The 19284-nt window shown below is 47.3% G+C and overlaps 1 protein-coding gene across 1 annotated transcript in view; it reads right to left on the reverse strand.

Moving 5' to 3' along the window:
- CSTF3 (cleavage stimulation factor subunit 3) overlaps positions 1-19284 on the reverse strand; it is a 731385-nt gene that overhangs the window by 124845 nt on the left and 587256 nt on the right. The window contains exon 17 of the mRNA XM_069623577.1: positions 12699-12894. Coding sequence (XP_069479678.1) covers positions 12699-12894 — 196 coding nt within the window. The remainder of the gene's footprint in view (positions 1-12698; positions 12895-19284) is intronic.

The raw sequence follows: 19284 nt of genomic DNA on the forward strand, positions 1-19284 counted from the left end.
AAAGTATCCAGGGAGTAATGCTTAAACTTGTGAATAAAAGACCACGTTGCAGCATCACAGATATTTTTTACTGGCACACCCCTCTGGAGTGCTGTCGAAGTGACAATGCCCCTGGTGGAATGAGCCCGCAAACCCTCAGGAGGGCCCTTACCAGCCACATTTACACAATGTTACACAGTTAGATTACTTACCAGGGTGCTGTTGCATGCTTACACAATATTACAAATGTACACAATTTAATAGGTACAGGTTATTGTTTACTGTGACCCTGAACGGAATAATCTGGTTTTGAGACTTTCGGAAGGACCAGAGAGAAGTGTCATCTCTTATGTTAGGTGGTAGAGCATTCCAGAGGTTAGCTGCGATCTGGACCCACCTGCTCTTACTCTCTCGAATCTTGGGACAGAGACAGAATTGGTATAGGAGGATCGGGTAGGTCAGTTGGATTGTGTTCTATTGATCAGGCTGTTGAGATAGGCTGGTGCCTTGTTGGCTAGGCATTTGTGGGTCAGTGCAAGTATTTTGAATTTAATTCTGTCATGGACCGGGAGCCAATGTAGACTTTGCCTAATGGAAGAGATGTGATCTTTCTTGGGTATATTTAAAGCTGCTCTAATTGCATTGTTTTGAACTACTTGGAGTTTATGTTCCTTGTGCTAGTACCTGCGAAGAGTGAGTTGCAGTAATCTATCCTGGATAAGATCAGTGCTCTTGCTAAGGTGATGCTATTGTCTGTTGAGAGGAATGGTCTACTGGATCTGATGAGTTTAGACGTATAGGCTGCAGACGAGACAATCAAATTGACTTGTCTGGTAAGGGAGAGAGGAGAGTCTATGTAAACTCCCAGAGTTTTAATTTCTTTGGCGACTTGGATGTTTTACCGTTGATGTTGAAAGATTGGTATTTTTTGGGCAAATTGTCCAGTTTAGTTTTGTTTCCTATTAGGATGAGCTCTGTTTTGTCATTGTTAAAGGCACAATTCATGTTGTGCCATCCAGGCCTGGATGCCAAGGTACATTTTTTTTGATGTTGAGGGTGTCAGTATCATGACATCCTGTTATTGGGATGAGTATTTGCGTATCATCCGCGTAATTAGTGTATGTAATGCCCATGTTAAGTTTGTCTTTGTGAAGGCATTGTATAGTGTTGGTGATACGCATGAGCCTTGTGGAACACCACATGTCACTGGTGTAGTTTTGGCAGCTGCTGTGGTTCAGAACACTCATTGTACGGTTGGAGAGAAATGATTCAATCCATTTGATGGCTTCTGGTGAAAAGTGTACTGCAGTTTCAAGATGGTGGCATAATAGGTTAAGGTTGACCACATTGAAGGCTGAAAAGAGCTCTAGTAGGAGGAAAATGCAAAGGTCTCCTCTGTCTTTGAATTGGTCCATCTCTATTTTGACATCGAGCAGTGCTGTCTCAGTACCGTGACCGGATCTGAATCCTGATTGTCTTAGTCCTAATAATTTGTTAGATTCTAGGTAGGCTGCACGGTCGAGGATTTTTAGTAAGAACGGTACTGTAGTGATGGGTCAAAAATGAGTGGGAATGTTAGGGTCGAGAGTAGGTTTTTCAGTAGGGGTAATACCCAGGCTTCCTTTAGCTCGTCGGGTATGGAACTGGAGGCAAAGGAGCTATTGATTACTGCCGTGATGAATGGCGCTAGTTCCTGTATGCATTCGTGGCTGGACATGTATCACCTTTACATCTGGATGGTTTTAATGATGCTGAGGGGACAAGATTCCTTTATTCTGCAGATCACCCTGTATCAGGGGTATGGGATGGAAGGCGTGTGCAGTCATGTAGTTCCATTGTATCCGGAATGCATCGCCCAGGGAGACCGAGCCCTGTCCCTGCCAAGAGGCGAACTGCTGGCATTTCCTGTTGTCCCAGCAGGCAAACAGATCCACTTGGGGTTGCCCCCACCTGAGGAAGATCTCCTTCAGGACCAGGTTGTTCAATTGCCACTCGTAATTGTCCGCCCCAGTCTGCTGAGCCTGTCCGCCTCCAGGTTGGACTCCCCAGGGAGGTGGCCAGCGGTGAGTTAGATGTTCTCCAGAGCCCATTCCCACATGCTGACAGCTAGGTTGCACAGCGGAGGGGATCTGGTACCCCCTGTTTGTAGATATAATACATGCTGGTGGAGTTGTCAGTCTCGATAAGTACTTTCTAGCCCTCTATCAGAGGGAGGAAGGCCTTGAGGGCCAGCCATATGGCCTTCAATTCTAGCCAGTTGATGTGGGACTCCTGTTCCTGCCGAGCCTAGTCTGCCTGGACGCTGTGACTGCCCAGCGTGAGTTCCCAGTCTTCTAGGGAGGAGTCCGTGGTGACGGTGATCTGCGGGAGAGGCAGCTGGAAGGGCTTGCCCTGCCGCAGGTAGCAATCCGCAGACCACCACGTGAGGTCCGGGTGGAGAGATGTAGGAATGTCGACAGGCTCCACTTGGGTGCCCCTCTCCTGATTCCATGAGGCTGCGAAGTGCAGCTGTAATCTCATCTTGAAAATTAACAAGGGGGGGGTCCTGTGAATCCCTCTGCAAGACATTAGTCCTGGTTACGAGAGATTTACCCAGAGTCTTTAGCTCACTATCTTTCCACAGAGAAGAAATATCCCAAACATATCAGTCTTTGTCCTGCCCTGGGGCAGTCCAGCACCAACATGCTAGGCAATTCTCCTCTGAACAAGAGTACCAACAGAAACCCCAGACACTTGTTTCGGTCTGGTTGGACTTCATCAGTAGGGTGGATCTGTGCCTCTCTAAGAATAGTGAGCAAGGGGTCCACGTCTGGATTCCCCTAGTAACTTAGGGTGAGACCCAAAGTTACTTAAATATGCAAATTAACAAAGGGGGTCCTTGGAGTCCCTCTGCCAGACATTAGTCTCACCCTAAATTACTAGGGGAATCCACACGTGGACCCCTTGCTCACTATTCTTAGAGGACCCAGGACCCCCCTGGTCAATTTGCGTAATCTCATCTTGAGTCTTGTGTGGGGTATGGCCAACAGGACCGCCGCCATAATACCCAGCAGGTGTTGGAGCCACCAGGCCATGGTCACTGTCCTGGAGAGGAAGTGAGTAGTGGCTCTCTTGATAGCAGTGATTTTGTCCTCTGAGGGAAAGACTCTCGGAGCGGGTGTCCCAAATGAGGCCCAGGAAGGTCAGGCTCTGCATTAGTTGCAGCAGAGACTTGAGATTGATCGTAAAACCCAGGTCGTGGAGTGTGCTCATAAGTGTGGAAGAGGTGTGGAGAACGCCCTCCTGAGTTGAAGCCCGACCGAGCCAGTCGTCCAGGTATGGGTACACGTGGTGGTCCTGGGCCCTGAGGGCTGCCAGGCTGCCACTGCATTAACCTGGTAAATACCCTGGGGGCAGAGTTGAGGCTGAAGGGTAGCACCTTGTCTTGGAAATGGCAGCCCATGACCCTGAACTGTAGGCAGGACCGATGTGGCTGCCAAATCGGGACGTGTATTATAGGCGTCCTTCAGATCCAGGGAGCACATCCAGTCTCCTGTTCAGTGTCTCCGCAATGAGTGCTGGCGTAACCATCTTGAATTTCTATAAAGGAAGGGAGAGGTTGTGGGTGGAAAGGTTCAACAACTCTCAGGCCAGCCCGGTTCTTCTGTATGGCGAAAATCCTGGAATAGAAGCCCAAACCTTGCTGGGAAACTGGGACTTCCTCCACTGCCCGGCTCTCGACTAGTGAGTGGATCTCCGCCAACAGAGTTGCAGTCCCAATCTGTGGGGGAGGAGAGGAAGGGCCTGGCAGACGGTACCCAGTGGATACTAACGAGAGGATCCAGGGGCCCGAAAACCTTTGGTGTCAAAATTGCACACGGAAGGCAAGCCTGCCCCCCCCAGGGGGAGACACGTGGACATGAAGGGGCGTGTCATGCCTTCTTTCAGTCCAAGGTTGTTGCGAGGAGGGAAATCGTAAAAAGACCTTGTCCACCCCCCTTTTGTTATTTCCCTCGGTGCTGACTCGGGGAACGGTCAGGTTGTCTGGACCTTCGTTCTTGGAAGCCCTGGGACCCTCCAGACATCCACCCCTTGACGGAGCGTTGATGTAACTAGGTGTACGCCTTGGGCGTAGCCTTCACAAGAATGGATAAAGACTTCGCGGTTTGCGAGCTGTTCTTTATCTAATTCTTCATCCGTGGTGGAGTGGAAGATGTCACTACCCTCGAATGGAAGGTCCAATATGTGTTCCTGGACATCGGGGTTAAACCTAGTAGCCCGGAGCCAGGCCGTCCTTCTCATGTCCGTGGCGATGCAGATGGCCCGGCCAGAGGCATCGATATGGGACACCATGGACTGCATAATGTCCTGCGCTACCAGCCTGGCTTCCCTAATCCCGCTTTGAAGCGAGCTTGGTTGTGTGCCGGAAGTTCCAGGAGGAAGTCTGCAATTTTCCGCCAGAGCCTTTGGGTAACGGCCACCAGCATGGCATTAGCATTGGCTTGACGCAGGTGCAAGGAGGCATTGGAGTACAGCTTTTTCCATACGCCTCAAAGATCATCTCCTCCTTGCCTAGCAGTGTCGAGGACGAGGAAGCAGAGAACGACTGAGGCTTAGAGTAGAGTGACGCATCAATCACTGAAGAGTGCGGTTGAGGGTGCACCGAAAGCAAGAGTACTTGGCGTTGAGGCGTCGATTGACAGACTGGGCAGAGTGCAGCTTGAGCCACCCCTTTTTGGCCAGGGCAACGACGTCCTTCTGCATCGGGATCCCTGTCTTGGTAGGGGGTCTTAGGGTGAGGACTTTTGCCAAGACCCCCTCCACGGGCTGTTCGACCTCGGGCTGAGGAAGGCCCAAATACTCTGCCAGTTGTTCATGGAAGGCCTTGGCTGAAGATGGCGCGTCGGGGGTCCTCCTCCCAGTCTGTGTCCACCCAAGTGCTCGGAAGATCCGCATCAGGCGGAGTGGTACTGGGCGCTGTGGGCTGCGGTGTGGTGACCGGAGCCGGTGGCTGCTGCGGGGGCTGTTGTGAAACTGCCTGTGGAGGTGCCGGAATCAGAGGAGCAGGCAAGGGCAGCGCGGGCTGCGCTGGGGCCTGAGGCACTGGGGCCAATGTAGGAATGACTATGAGGGCCGGAGGGAGCATGTCCCTGATAGTATCTCGAAGGATGGCCCCCATCTGGGTGGTTCGCATCAGCGCTAGGAACCTTACAAAGAACCTGTCTTCGGGGGCTGAAGAGGTGGCAGGTGATATTGACGGAGTGGCTGCGGGCTGCTGGAGCCGGGGCACGCTCTGTCTGGGGTGCAGCGGAAACCTGCCCTGTGCTGCAGATGGATAAACTGTAGGCCACGTACCTGGTTGACACCAGTCCCGTACCTGGTTGACACCAGTCCCGCCTTGTGACTCGTTCTTCCACCCACTCCGCTAGAGGGGCTATCGGACGAGCGGCCATTTTGTTGACCTGCGTGCCACGTGCCAAAATCGTGGTACCTGGCTCATCGGACCCAGCCCCGTCCAAGACGCTTGGTGTTGTAACATAAGGCCTATCCCGCACCTCAGGCCTAGACCTGGAAGGCGTGTTGCCATTGACTGAAACGCCCATAGTGCTGCATGAAGACGCCCCCTTGGACATGCAGGTAATAGGGTGTTACCCCTCGGGAGTAACCCCAGTAAAAGAACCTTGCGGTCCCCATTAGGCAAGATTGTATGCCGTACCCTTTGGGTGCACTACAACAACGCTGACCTCTTGGCAATAGGAACCAAACCTTTGGTAGAAGTCGGTACTACATAGGTTGGTAGCGTGTTGAGCAGCCAGGCTTATCTCAAGAGGGGTCAATGTGAGCTGTAGGGGAGTTCCACAGAGATTCACAGTGACAATTATTCAAATCAACATGTACACACAAGGTTTCTTGAATAAACAATTTATCAGTCAGTTAGAATAAGCCCTCTTCAGAAGGGAGCAATATAAATGCGCTTCACAACTACACACTATAAATCAGTACAGACCCCTTTGGGATGGCCCACAGCCACAACCTACACCCTCAGGTGACTTCAATAATTAGGATGCTGGGGGCATTAATATTTTACTGTTGCATTTAGAATACTCTTAGAACTTGAGCAAAGGAAAAGTGTTATTAGAACAAATAAGAGACCACAAATATTCTCAAGCAGGCAAATACTTTTGGATCCCCTAAGCAAAGTCATTCAATATTACAGGTTAAGCCAAAGTCAACGGGCAAAAGTCTATATAAACTGAAGCACATCTGCTAGGTAAGTAGAAACTGTCTGCACAATGTTTTAGAAGTCTTTGAAGAATAGAAGAATCAATGTAGGGCCACAAGCTGTTTAGGCTTGTGAGTAGTAAAAAATGCAAGCAACTCTACCATAAGAGGTAAGTTCTCTCAGACTTTACAGTACCTTTGGATTGAAGAAAAGGTGCAGCAGATGACTCCTGCTCCTGTGCCGCTCTGCAGATCTCACTGCTCCTGGGCCTCAGTCGTGGGGACAAGAGGGAGGACTTCTGGAGACTCCTGCACTGCAATGGGATGGTCACCGCTCGCAACCGGCAATCTTCAAACAAGTGGCATTTCAGTGTTTCAGCTCCGTGCGACTACCACAAATAGCAACACTGCGGTTTCTGGCTGTCGAGATGGACTTTCCTTGCTTCTGGGGTCTCTGACTCTGAGGGGGCCAAGGCTCGGTCAGTCCTACTTCCTGGGAGTCCGGAGGATCTTCCTGGAGCTCTTGGCCAACTTAAAAGCAACGCACACAATCTGGTGTCCCTCTCCCTGGCTATTCGGTTTCCAGCAGCAATTCTGTGGAAATGTAACCAGCTGCAAGATGTCGTCCAGGTGGCTTACTTGATTGGTCCCACCAACTCAAAGGGAGAAGTCGTCCTTGCAGGGGCGTCTCTGTCAATACGAATTTGGAGTTTCAGCACAGCAGAAGAGCTTCACCGGGCAAACCAACGGTCGAGGAGTTGCAGCAGGTGTCCCCTTCTTCGGTTCCTGCGTCCAGTGGTCGACTCTGCCTTCCAAGCCAAAAGCCTCGCCTTTTAGTCCGGTTTCTCCGATTCATTCCAGCCTAGCTGTCAGTCATCCAGCAGGGTGGCTGTCCTTGCCGGACTGTCAGCCAGGCAATCACTACAGAGTGCATTTGGGTCTCCTAGGAGACTAAGCACAGGGAGTTTGGGGCACCTCCCTCACTTCCTGCCCCCACTAGACACCCTGGAGCCAGAGGCGGGCTTCACTCATGAATCCCGCCAAAGGCAAAGCAAACAAAGGGACCAAACCTGGTTTGGCGCCCAGACTAATTCTCAAGAAGGACCTTTCCAAGAAGAGATGGCGAAAAAAGAAGACCGTGAACACATCCCGCGGTAAATGCACAGCACGGTAGTTAAAAGTAAACCACTGCCACCAGTCATTCATCGAGGAAAGGGTAACATAAAATTGTTACATGAGAAGCTAGACAAAGGGGATACCAAGTAACCCCTCCAGCACCCTATTGTAAAATGGTGTGTGCTGGGTTTAGAAAGTTACAAATGTAAGTAAAGTCAATTTCACCTTACTGCTCTGGGAAACAGTTTAACCCAGAGAAGGTATTTAAACCTTTGGGAAATCTGAAAGACTTTGCTGTGTCACTGCACTGAAGGTGCTGGGTGACACAATGTAAAAGATGATGCCTATGGAGTTTGTCAGACTCCACAACCAAAAGAAACAGTGTTCAAAATCACATTAAAATACACAAGAGTGGAAAAAAAGGGTCTCACTCTCTCCAGGTTAATAAAAATCAAGTCCTCAAAATCCAGTAAAGTTGCTGGGGGACTCAAAGGTGGAGGGAATTAGCACATTTCTGAGAATTCTCCTCAACAGTCCCTCAGCACTGTTACCGGAAGGATCCGGAGACCCTTTGGCCGTAAGGCCGGTAGCTGGACTAGCCTCGATACGTGTGCTGGAATGAGAACCCGAGAGGTTCCTCAGAGCCAGGCGCTTCCTTGGAAAGGAGTCACCCTTACGGAGTGCAATGGTAGAGGCCTTGCCTTTGGCCTCGAGCAGTGTTTGACAAAGTCTGTCATGTCCTCCGGAGGTGAGTTCTGGAAGAGCTCCCTACACCTAGCTAGCCTGTTCTTCAGTACATGTGGAGTCAGCGCGTCGCACGCGGAACCACCTTCCCATCCGTGGTCGGGGCCTAGGCAGTGGAGGCAAAGGACATGGGGGTCGGACGTGGGTAAGAGACCCTCGCAGGCTGGACACCTGCTGAAGCCTGCTGAAGTCGACATGGGCCGGGGAGGAGCGTGGCGTCAGAGGACCAAGTACCTATTGAAAAGAAAAAGACAAAGATAGAATAATATCCGGTGGAAGAGCTTGTGGTATTACATGGCCAGAGACAAACCCAGGTGCGCTGGTGAATTCGGCCCGTTCCTCTCGACACAGAAAAGGGGACTGGGGAGTGGCACCAGTGGGCAGAAACAGGCAAGCACATGCTCCCAGGGCCGTGTGCCTCTAAATTTAAAGGGAAAGAACATTTTTCTGGTGAAAAAGGTTCAGTCTCCCGTCCCTCGCAAGGGAAGCCCATACAGCGTGGCGGAAAGGGGCGGGACATAAGAGCATTCTCCCCAACACTTATCTAGACTTCATGGAGGATTCAGTTGTCTTCACATTTCCTGAGAAACTGTTCTAACCTTTTTACTTCCCATAACCCTTCCTTTCTGCAACTCAGAATCTGCAAAGTATATTGGTGTGATATATAAATGCAAATACTATCCATTTGATTGACGTCTCCTCCGGGTTTAGGAGAAATGGATTGAGCAGATCCAAAGATTATTTACTGGATTTATTGATTCTGAAAAGTAATTTCAAAGTTTATCCGTATTGTTACAATCCTTTGCCTTTTTAAAGAATGCTTATTTAAAACTGATGTTAAATAAATAACTATTTATAACTGAAACCTTGGGTGTAAGTGTTACTTGGATACTTGCATTTACGGATTTCATTTGTACAGCTCTATAGCTGACATTTACCCCTCTTGAGATAGGCCTGGCTGCTCAGTCACAATACCAACTTGTGTAGTACAGACCTATACCAAAAGGTGGGTTACTAATCCCAAGCAGATCAGTTTTGTGTAGCCTCACCCAGTATGAGTACACCAATTCTTACCTAACACCTCTGTACTCTGATTCTTCTTAGGACTTAGCAGGCCTTCTGAAAAGGGTCCAAGGTCGCTTTTCCCACCGTCAGCTTCACCCCTTGATGTCCAGGTACTGCAGGTTTGAGTACTTCTCCGGTCGGCGACAAATGCTGGTGAAAGGTCTTCAGGTTGGAGAATGCAACAGAACTCTATGCATGGTCCATGAGCACAGGACTGGACGCAGGAAAGCTGTTGCGGCGACGGATGCATGGCAATCCATGAGGACTCACTTGCTGCGGTCAGACTTCGCCTCATTTCTTGTCCCCTTGATGCTGGAACCACATAATTTATAATTTGGCTGAGGCAAGACTTAGCACAAGCTGGCGAACCCCGACCTCCCCCCCCCCCCCTCCAAGTTCCAGGCCTCTGTTAGGAAGAATTCTCAGAAATGTGCCAATTCCTCTCTACCTTAGAGACCCCCCCAGCAACGTTGCTGGATTTTGAGGACTTGAATTTTTTACCTGGAGAGACCGAGTTCCTTTTCCCACTCATGTATTTTGAATGTGATTTGAACTATGTTTCTTTGTTAAGTATGGAGTCTGACAAACTCCATAGGCATCATCTTTACATTGTGTCACACAGCACATTCAGTGCAGTGGCACAGGGAAGTCTTTCAGATTTCCCAAAGGTTTAAATACCTTGTCTTGGATAAACTAATGTTTCCAAGAGCAGTGAAGTGACTGACTTTACTTACATTTGTATCTTTTCTAGACCCAGCACATACTATCTTACAATAGGGCGCTGGAGGGGTTACTTAGTATCCCCTTTGTCTAGTTTCTCGTGTAACAATTTTATGTTACCCTTTCCTCGATGAATGGCTGGTGGCAGTGGTTTATTTGTAACTACCGCGGTGTGCTTTTAAAGCGGGCTGAGTTTGCAGCTGCAGTAAAGCACCTAAGGGTGCCATTTTTGTAAAAATGGCCCAGTCTTCTTTTATCGCCGTTTCTTTGAGGAAAGGTCCTTCTTGAGATTTACACTGCGCGCCAAACCAGGTTTGGTCCCTTTGTTCATGTTTTTGGCGGGATTCACGAGTGAAGCCCGCCTCTGGCTCCAGAGTGTCTGGCGGGGACAGGAAGCGAGAGAGGTGCCCGAAACTCCATGTGCTTAGTCTCCTAGGAGACAGGAATGCACTCCTAGGTGATTGGCCGGCTGGCTGTCCGGCAGACAGCCACCCTGCTGGATGACTGACGGCTAGGCTGGAATTAATGGGAGACACCTGCATAAAGGCGAGGCCTTTTGGCTTGGAAGGCAGAGTCGACCACTGCACCCGAAGAAGAACTTGGAATAGACGCCTGCTACAACTCCTGGACAGTTGGTTTGCCCGGTGAAGCTCTGCTGCTCTGCTGAAGCTCCGAATTCGTTTCGACTAGAAAAGCCCTGCAAGGACGACTTCTCCCCTTGAGTTGGTGGGACCAATCAACTCCAAAGTAAGCCACCTGGACATTGTCTCGAAGCTGGATGTATTTCCACTGCAGTTGCAGCTGGAAACGAAGAGCTAGGGAGAGGAACACCAGATTGTGTGTGTTGCTTTTAAGCTAGCCAAGAACTCCAGGAAGATCCTCTGGACTCCCAGGAAGCAGGACTGACCGAACCCGAGCCACCTCAGAGTGCTGGACCCCAGATGCAAGGAAAGCCCATCTCTACAGCCAAGAGTCTGCATTGCTGCTATTTGCTTTAACGTGAGGAGCTGAAACCGCGAAGGGCCACTGAATAGAAGTTGGTCCTTTTCTGTCGCCGACCACCCTGTTGCAGTGCAGAAGTCCTCCAGACGTCCCCCCTCTTGTCCCCACGACTGAGATGCAGGAACACGGGATCTGCAGAGCTGCTCAGGAATGGAAGCCAGCCAAAGCCCTTTTCTTCTAACCAAAAGGTACTGTACAGTCTAAGAGAACTTACCTCTTGTTGTGCATTGTTGTGCAATCACACCTGTTCTCGGTTGAGACTGGTCTTGGTTGCTTTTGTAGAAATGCTATCCGCTTCTTTACCTCACAAGCCTAATCAGCTTGTGGCCCTGCTTCCATTTCTTCTTTGCTACAAAGACTTCTAAAACATTGTGCAAGACTTTTACCTACCTGCAAGAAGTGCTTCAGCCCACCTAGACTTTTGCCCAATTGCCTTTGGCCTAGCCTGGCTCCCTGAATGACTCTTCTTCCCTCTGATATTGTGTTTGGTCTTCCTTCCAGGAAGGGGTTAACTAACTTTGCATTGGGGAGCTGGGGGGTATAAAAAGTACTTCCCTGCTTCAGAATATTTGTGTGATCTCTTGATTTATTCTAATAATCCTTTTATTTGATATACTCCTCAGTATTTCTCTAAATGCAACAGTGATATATTAATGTCCACAGTGTCCTAGCTATTTAAGTCACCTGAGTGTGTAGGAAGTGTGTTCGTGCCAACCCAAATGGGTATTTGCTGATTTAGAGAATCTTAGAGTGTGTAACTATGATATTGCCCCTTCTGAAGAAGGCCTACTCAGACTGACAAATTAATAACGGTTTAATCAAGAAACCTTGTGTGTAAGTTTCTTTGAATAGTCACTGTGATTCTTTATCTCCCCTACAGCTCACACTGACCCCTCACGAGATAAGCCTGGCTGCTCAACACGCTACCAACCTGTGTAGTACAGACGTATACCAAAGGTTGGGTTCATATTGCCAGGTCAGGGTTGTTGTAGTGCACCCAAAGGGTACCACATACTATCTTGCCTAACACATTGGAAGATTTAAAAGTGCTCACATGCTCTGAGAAACTTAACCTTTTTCCTTCCCTTAACCTTCCCACATCCACAGAATTCTACCAAGTACAAAAGTGATATATAAATGCCAATACTGTCCTAGCAATTGAAGTCACCCCAGGGTGTAGAAGTGTGTATGAAGCATCTCTAACGAGTATCTACTTGCTTATCTTGATTCAGAGAACATGTTATGAAGTATATTTTTATTGTTGCATAGTGCCCTTTTTAAAGAATGCTTTTTTAAAACTGACCGCTAAATAAATAATTTATTAGAAATCCTTGAGTGTAAGTTTTATTTGGATACTTGTACGGGTGGTTTTCGATGCTACAGTGCTACAGCTCACATTTACCCCTCTTGAGATAGGTCTGGCTGCTCAGTCACACTACCAACCTGTGTAGTACAGACATATCAATAGGTGGGTTACCCATTACCAAGAGGACACGACTGGTGTAGTCTCCCACAGGATTAATACATACAATCTTGCCTAACAGTCCACCAGGCCAGATTTTAGAAATCGATCTTAACAGGTCCCACAGAAATCCATGGAGAGAAAGGTGCAAAAAGTAAATATTTCTAAACGAAGACCTTCAGGAGGGAAGCAAAAGGTTGAGATGCCCTAAAAAGTGGCTCTAGAAACTCAAAAATGGAAAGTGTGTTTTAACAGTGGTGTTTTGTATTGGCGTTTTAACAGCAGGTTGCTTTGGTCTATTGTGCCAGTAAGTATATCATTGTGGGGTGCCACACGGTCTATAATTCTACTTCATATATTTACAATACCATTATTTCTGAAACTATATTCAGTAAATCGCTAAACATACCTTGTAACCAAGCGCTTTAAGTTCACTTGCAGAGCAAGGATACAAATCCATGAACTTGTACCTATCAACTAGCAATGCGGTTTCTTTGCCTTCATACTCTTCTTTGAATGCAGTAAATCTTCGCTTTTCCACCTTAAGTATACTAGCTAGATCACCAATGTTACTTTCAAACGCCAAGAATCTGGCCCAGATTTCTCTGCAGGATAAGAAAAAAATAGAAAACATAAGGAAAAAGAAAACCTAAATAATGTTCAATCATTGCCCATAAAAATAAAGGAATAACACATAACGACATGACTCATCTTATATTACCCATGTGGTAAAAACAATCAAAACGTACAACACATCCAATAACTGTTCTTTCTTGAGTTCTTTTAGGAAAGCTTTTTTCCAGCGTTCCTCCACTGATTCATTGGAGTCTCCAGCATATCTGCTTTTTCTAGACTCTCGCTGATTTTTGGGTTAATTGAGGCCTGTTAGGCAAGATTGTATGCAGTACCCTTTGGGTGCACTACAATAAGCTTGACCTCTTGGCAATAGGCACCCAACCTTTGGTATAAGTCTGAACTACACAGGTTGGTAGTGTGGCTCAGCAGCTAGGCTTCTCTCAAGAGGGGTCAATGTGAGCAGTAATGTTGTAACAGTGTTTCAAAGTAGCAGTTATTCAAATAAACTTACACTCAAGGTTTCTTGATTAAACAATTATTAATTTATTTCACAGACAGTTGTATAAGCCTTCTTCAGAATGGTGCAATATATAGATAACACTTACAATACACTTCAAAACACACTGTTTCTCTAAACCAGCTGATACCCATTGGGGATGGCACACTACCTACACCCTCAGGTGGTTTAAATAGCTAGGACACTGTGGACATTGATTCATCACTGGTACATTTAGAGCAATAATTAGTTGAGGCCTAAAAGATAGAATACAGGAATAAAACAAAGGTTAACAAATAATTCATAAACAGGCAAGTACATTTAAGAACGTTCCAATGCAGAGTAAATTAACCCTTTCCTGGGGGAAAGGCCAAAGCACAAAGTCAGAGCTAAAGAGGAGTCTCTCAGGGAGCCTGGACAGCCAATGTTAATTGCACAATGTCAAGGGGAGCTGAAGATCTTCTTTGCATGTAGGTAAAAAGTCTTGCAATGTTTTTAGAAATGTTTGTAGAAAAGTAGAGCACTTGAAGGGCCACAAGCTGGGAGGCGTGTGAGGGGCAAAGCTTTAGCAACTCTGCAAGGTAACCAAGACAGGTCTCAACTGAGAGCAAGGCTACACAACAAGAGGTACTTTCTCTTAAACTGTACAGTACCTCTGGTTAGAAGAAATGGTTTCAGCTGGCTTCTGTTCCTGTGCAGCTCTACAGATACTGTTGTTCCTGAGCCTCAGTCGTGGGGACAAGAGGGAGGACGTCTGGGGACTCCTGCTTGGCAATGGGAAGGCCAGCGGCAACAATGGGCAAACTTTGATTCAGCGGTTTTTCAGTATTTCAGCTCCTCGCCTCTGACAGCAAATGGCAACACTGCGGTTCTCGGATTCCACGTCAGACTTTCCTCGCATCTGGGGTCCAGCACTCTGTTGAAGTGGGTCAAGCTTGGTCAGTCCTGCATCAGGGAAGTCCGCAGGATCTTCCTAGCGCTCGGGTCTGACTTAAAAGCAACGCACACTATCTGGTGTTCCTCTGCCTGGCAATTCAGTTCCAGCAGTAGACGTACAGCCAGCTCTGAGAGGATGTCCAGACAGGCTTACTTTGGAGTTGATTGGTCCCGCCAACTCAAAGGGAGCAGTCGTCCTTGCAGGGCTTCTCTAGTCAAGGCAAATTCAGAGCTTCCGCACAGCAGCAGGGCTTCATCGGGCAAACCAACGGTCCATGAGTTGCAGCAGGAGTCTCTTCCAAGTGCTTCTTCGGATTCTTTTGTCCAGTGGTCGACTGCCTTCCAAGCCAAAAATCCTCGCCTTTTATGCAGGCTTCTCCCATTCATTCCAGCTTAGCTGTCAATCATACAGCAGGGTGGCTGTCCTTGCCGGACAGCTAGCTGGCCAATCACCTTTGGTGCATTCCTGTAACCAAGGGGATTAAGCCCAGGGAATTTCGGGCACCTCCCTCACTTCCTGCCCCTGCCAGACATACTGGAGCCAAAGGCGGGCTTCACTCATGAATCCCGCCAAAGACAAAACGAACAAAGGGACCAAACTTGGTTTGGCATGCAGATTAAACCTCAAGAAGGACGCAGCCCACAGGAAAACCACACAATGGTAGAAAAAAGTAAACCACTGCCACCAGCCATTAATTGTAGAAAGGGAAACAAAAATGTTAAATGAGAAACTAGACAAAGGGGATACTAAGTAACCCCTTCAGCATCCTATGGTAAGATAGTGTGTGCTGGGTCTAGAAAGTTAGAGAATGTAAGTAAAGTCAATTTCACTTCATTGCTCTTGGAAACAGTAGTTTCAACAAGAGAAGGTATTAAAAACCTTTGGGAAATCTAAGAGACTTCCCTGTGCCACTGCACTAAAGGTGCAGTGTTACACAATGTAAAGCTGATGCCCATGGAGTTTGTTTGTTTTGTTTGTTTTTTATTTGGTATAGCGCAAAACCAAACCCGAAGGTGTAGCTGGGCGCAGACAATACAAGGATACTTGAGAACTTGGTTACAGGAAAAATACAGTTATACAGTTCACATTAGTAACAAAGGTGCATGTACAAGAAAATGCAAAACTACAGTTCAAGCTAGTTAACCAGAAATCAATTCATCTAGTTGCAGTCATTTAGGGTCTCTGGAGAAGGTGGCAGTGGGACGGTCGAGCTAAGTGCATTGGAACGTATCCAGGTGAGGACTTTCCGCCTGAAGCTAGGGTAAGGTTGGTCCATTCTGAGATCCATAGGGAGTTTGTTCCAGGTTTGCGCAGCTATGACCGGAAAACTGGAGCCGCCAGCTGTACTCTTTTTGTATCTAGGCACCACTGAGGGGTAGGCATTAGTCATTCTAGTGGGACGGTTTGAAGTTCTCTTGTTGACTCTGTTTACCAGGTAAGGGGGAGCTATATTGTTAAGACATTTGGAGGTGAGGGAAAGTGTTTTGAGGGCAATCCTGTCTTTGATATTTAGCCAGTGGATATTTTTCCTAGAGGTGGAGATATGAGCTCTGTTAGGAATATTTAAAGCTACTCTAATAGCGTTATTTTGGAGAGTTTGGAGTTTATCAAGGATATACTTGTTAGATCCTGCAAATAGAGCATTACAGTAATCCAGCTTGGATATGATGAGTGCATTAGCTAGTGTAATGCAGCTAGTCTCAGTTAGAAATGGTTTACATGCTCGGATCAATTTGCAAGTATATGCAGTGGAAGATGCTAGTGAGTTAGTTTGTTTCTTGAAAGTGAGCGCTGAGTCGAGATAGACCCCGAGGGTTTTGACTGCAGGCATCACTTTGATGACATTATTGTCGATGTTGAATGAGGCATAGTTTGGGTCAAGTTTTTTGATGGCCAGCTCTGAGCCGAGGATCAGTAACTCAGTCTTGTCGTCATTCAGGCAGGGGCCGTGAGATGCCATCCATGCCTGGATGAGGAGATATATCTTATTTACTAAGGCCGTGTCTTCCAAGAAGTTGCCCGAAAGGGGGATAAGGATCTGAGTGTCATCTGCATAATTAGTGTAGATAATACCCAGTCTGTCCAACTTGTCAAACAAAGGCTTAGTAAAGATGTTATACGTCGGAGATACGCATGATCCTTGAGTGACACCGCATGAAACTTGTGTGGGATCAGCGGCTGCTAGGGGGGAGAAGACTCTCATTGTCCGGTTTGCAAGGTTTGTCATACTCCAAAGTCAAAAGAAACAGATAATAAAATCATATTACAATTACATGTGAGATAAACAGTCCTAAAGTCCAGCAAAAAGAGCTGGGGGTCTCTAAGGTAGAAGGTAATTAACACATTTCTGAGAATGCTTCCGAACACTCGCCCCCCCCCCAGACCAAGGGAGAGGAGGATATAATCCACTCCTGGATGAATCACCTTACTGCAGTCGGTCAAACATTCGGGAGAGACCATCAGCATTTTGGTGATTACATCCTGACCTATGTTCTATAGTAAAATCAAACCCCTGAAGGCTGATTGACCATCTTAATTTAGAATTCGCCCTCTTAATCTGCATTAACCATCTCAAGGGTTGGTGGTCTGTTTGAATTACAAATGTAGACCCATTCAAGTATGGTCTAACCTTCTTCAAAGACCACACAATGGCAAAACATTCACGTTCTATGGTTACCCACCTTGTTTCTTGGTCCTACAAATTCCTACTGATGAAGCAGATAGGGTGTACCCTGCCTTTCTTATCCAGCTGACTCAGAACTGCACCTATACCTGTTAGGCAAGATTGTGTGCAGTGCCCTTAGGGTGCACTACAACCACCCCAACCTCCTGGCTATAGCAACCCAGCCTTTGGTATAAGTCTGTACTACACAGGTTGGTAGTGTGGACAAGTAGTCAGGCTTATCTCAAGAGGGGTCCATGTGAGCTGTAGGGGAGTTGCACAGAAATTCACAGAGACAAGTATTCAAGCAAACACTTACACACAGGGTTTTTTCATAAAACAATTAATTTACCAGTCAGTTAATGCAAGCCTTCTTCAGAAGGGAGCACTGTAAAACACCACACAAATATACTTCAAAACTATACACTGTCTTAAGTTCAGAATCAGTAAATACCCATTTGGGATGGCACACAGCAGAGACCTACACCCACAGGTGACTTCAATAGCTAGGGTGCTGTTGACACTAATGTATTACTGTTTGACTTTCTCTTAAACCAGTTCTGAATGTCAAAGGAAAGGTTATTAGAGCACACAAGATAACACAATTATTCTTAAGCAGGCAAATACTTTCAGATCCCCCAACAAGTGTCATTCAGTGAAACAGGCTAAGCCAAAGTCAATAGGCAGAAGTCTATATGAGCTGAAGCACTTCTTTGCAAGTAAGTAGAAAAGTATTTGCACAATGTTTTAGAAGTCTTTGAAGAAAAAGATGAATCAATGTAGGGTCACAAGCTGTTAGACTTGCGAGTAGTAGAAGATGCAAGCAACTCTACAGCAAGAGGTAAGTTTTCTTAGACTTTGTACAGTACATTTAAAATAAAGAAAATATGCAGCAGATGACTCCTGTTCCTGTGCAGCTCTGCAGATCCCACTGTTCTTGGGCCTCAGTCGTGGGGACAAGAGGGAGGACGTCGGAGGACTCCTGCACTGCAATGGGACGGTCAAAACCTGCAACCAGCAAACTTCACTTTCAGTGGCTGTTCAGCGTTTCAGCTCCTCGCGTCTACCACAAAGAGCAACACTGCGGTTCCTGGCTGTCGAAATGGACTTTCCTTGCTTCTGGGGTCCCGCAATCTATTTAGGGGGCTCGGGCAGTTCTGCTTCCTGGACGTCCGGAGGATCTTCCTGGAGCTCTTGGCCAACTTAAAAGCAGCGCACACACAAACTGGTGTTCCTCTCCCTGGCTCTACGGTCTGCAGCAGCAACTCTCTGGAAATTCAACTGGATGTCCGTGTGGCTTACTTTGGAGTTGATTGGTCCCACCAACTCGTCCTTGCAGGGGCTTCTCGGGCGATGCAAACTTGGCGTTTCAGCACTGCAGCAGGGCTTCACCAGGCAAACCAACGGTCCAGGAGTTGCAGTAGGCGTCCTCTTCAATTTCTTCTTTGGTTCCTTCGTCCAGTGGTCGACTCTGCCTTCCAAGCCAAAAGACTCGCCTTTTATACAGTTCTCTCCCTTTCATTCCAGCCTAGCTGTCAGTCACCCAGCAGGCAGGGTGGCTGTCCTTGCCGGATAGTCAGCTGGCCAATCATCACAGAGTGCATTTGGGTCTCCTAGGAGACTAAGCACAGAGTTTAGAGCACCTCCCTCACTTTCGGCCTACCCCAGACACCCTGGAGCCAGAGGCGGGCTTCACTCTTGAATCCTGCCAAAGACAAAATCAACAAAGGGACCAAACCTGGTCTGGCGCACAGAGTAAATCTCAAGGACTCTTTCCACAAAGAAATGGCAAAAAAAGACGACCAGGGGCATTTTGATAAAAATTGCACCCTTGGGTGCTTTACTGCAGCTGCAAACGCAGCCCACGGTAAATGCACACTACGGTAGTAAAAACAAAACCACTGCCACCAGCCATTCAGTGAGGAAAGGGTGACAAAAATGTTACATGAGAAGTTAGACAAAAGGGGATACTAGTTAACCCCTCCAGCACCCTATTGTAAAATAGGGTGTGCTGGGTCTAGAAATTTACAAATGTAAGTAAAGTCAATTTCACTTTACTGCTCTGGGGAACAGAAGTTTAGCCCAGAGAAGGTATTTAAACCTTAGGAAATCTGAAAGACTTCCCTGTGCCACTGCACTGAAGGTGCTGTGTGACACAATGTAAACAATGCCGCCTATGGAGTTTGTCAGGCTCCATAACCAAAAATAAACACAAAGCTCAGAAATCACATTAAAATACATGTGAGTGGGGAAAAAGGGTCTCACTCTATGCAGGTTAAAAAAATTAAGTCCTCAATTATTGTACAATAAAGGCATAGCTCTCA

This window comes from Ambystoma mexicanum, chromosome 11 (assembly GCF_040938575.1).
Source record: "Ambystoma mexicanum isolate Mex_15411 chromosome 11, UKY_AmexF1_1, whole genome shotgun sequence".
NCBI lineage: Eukaryota > Metazoa > Chordata > Amphibia > Caudata > Ambystomatidae > Ambystoma > Ambystoma mexicanum.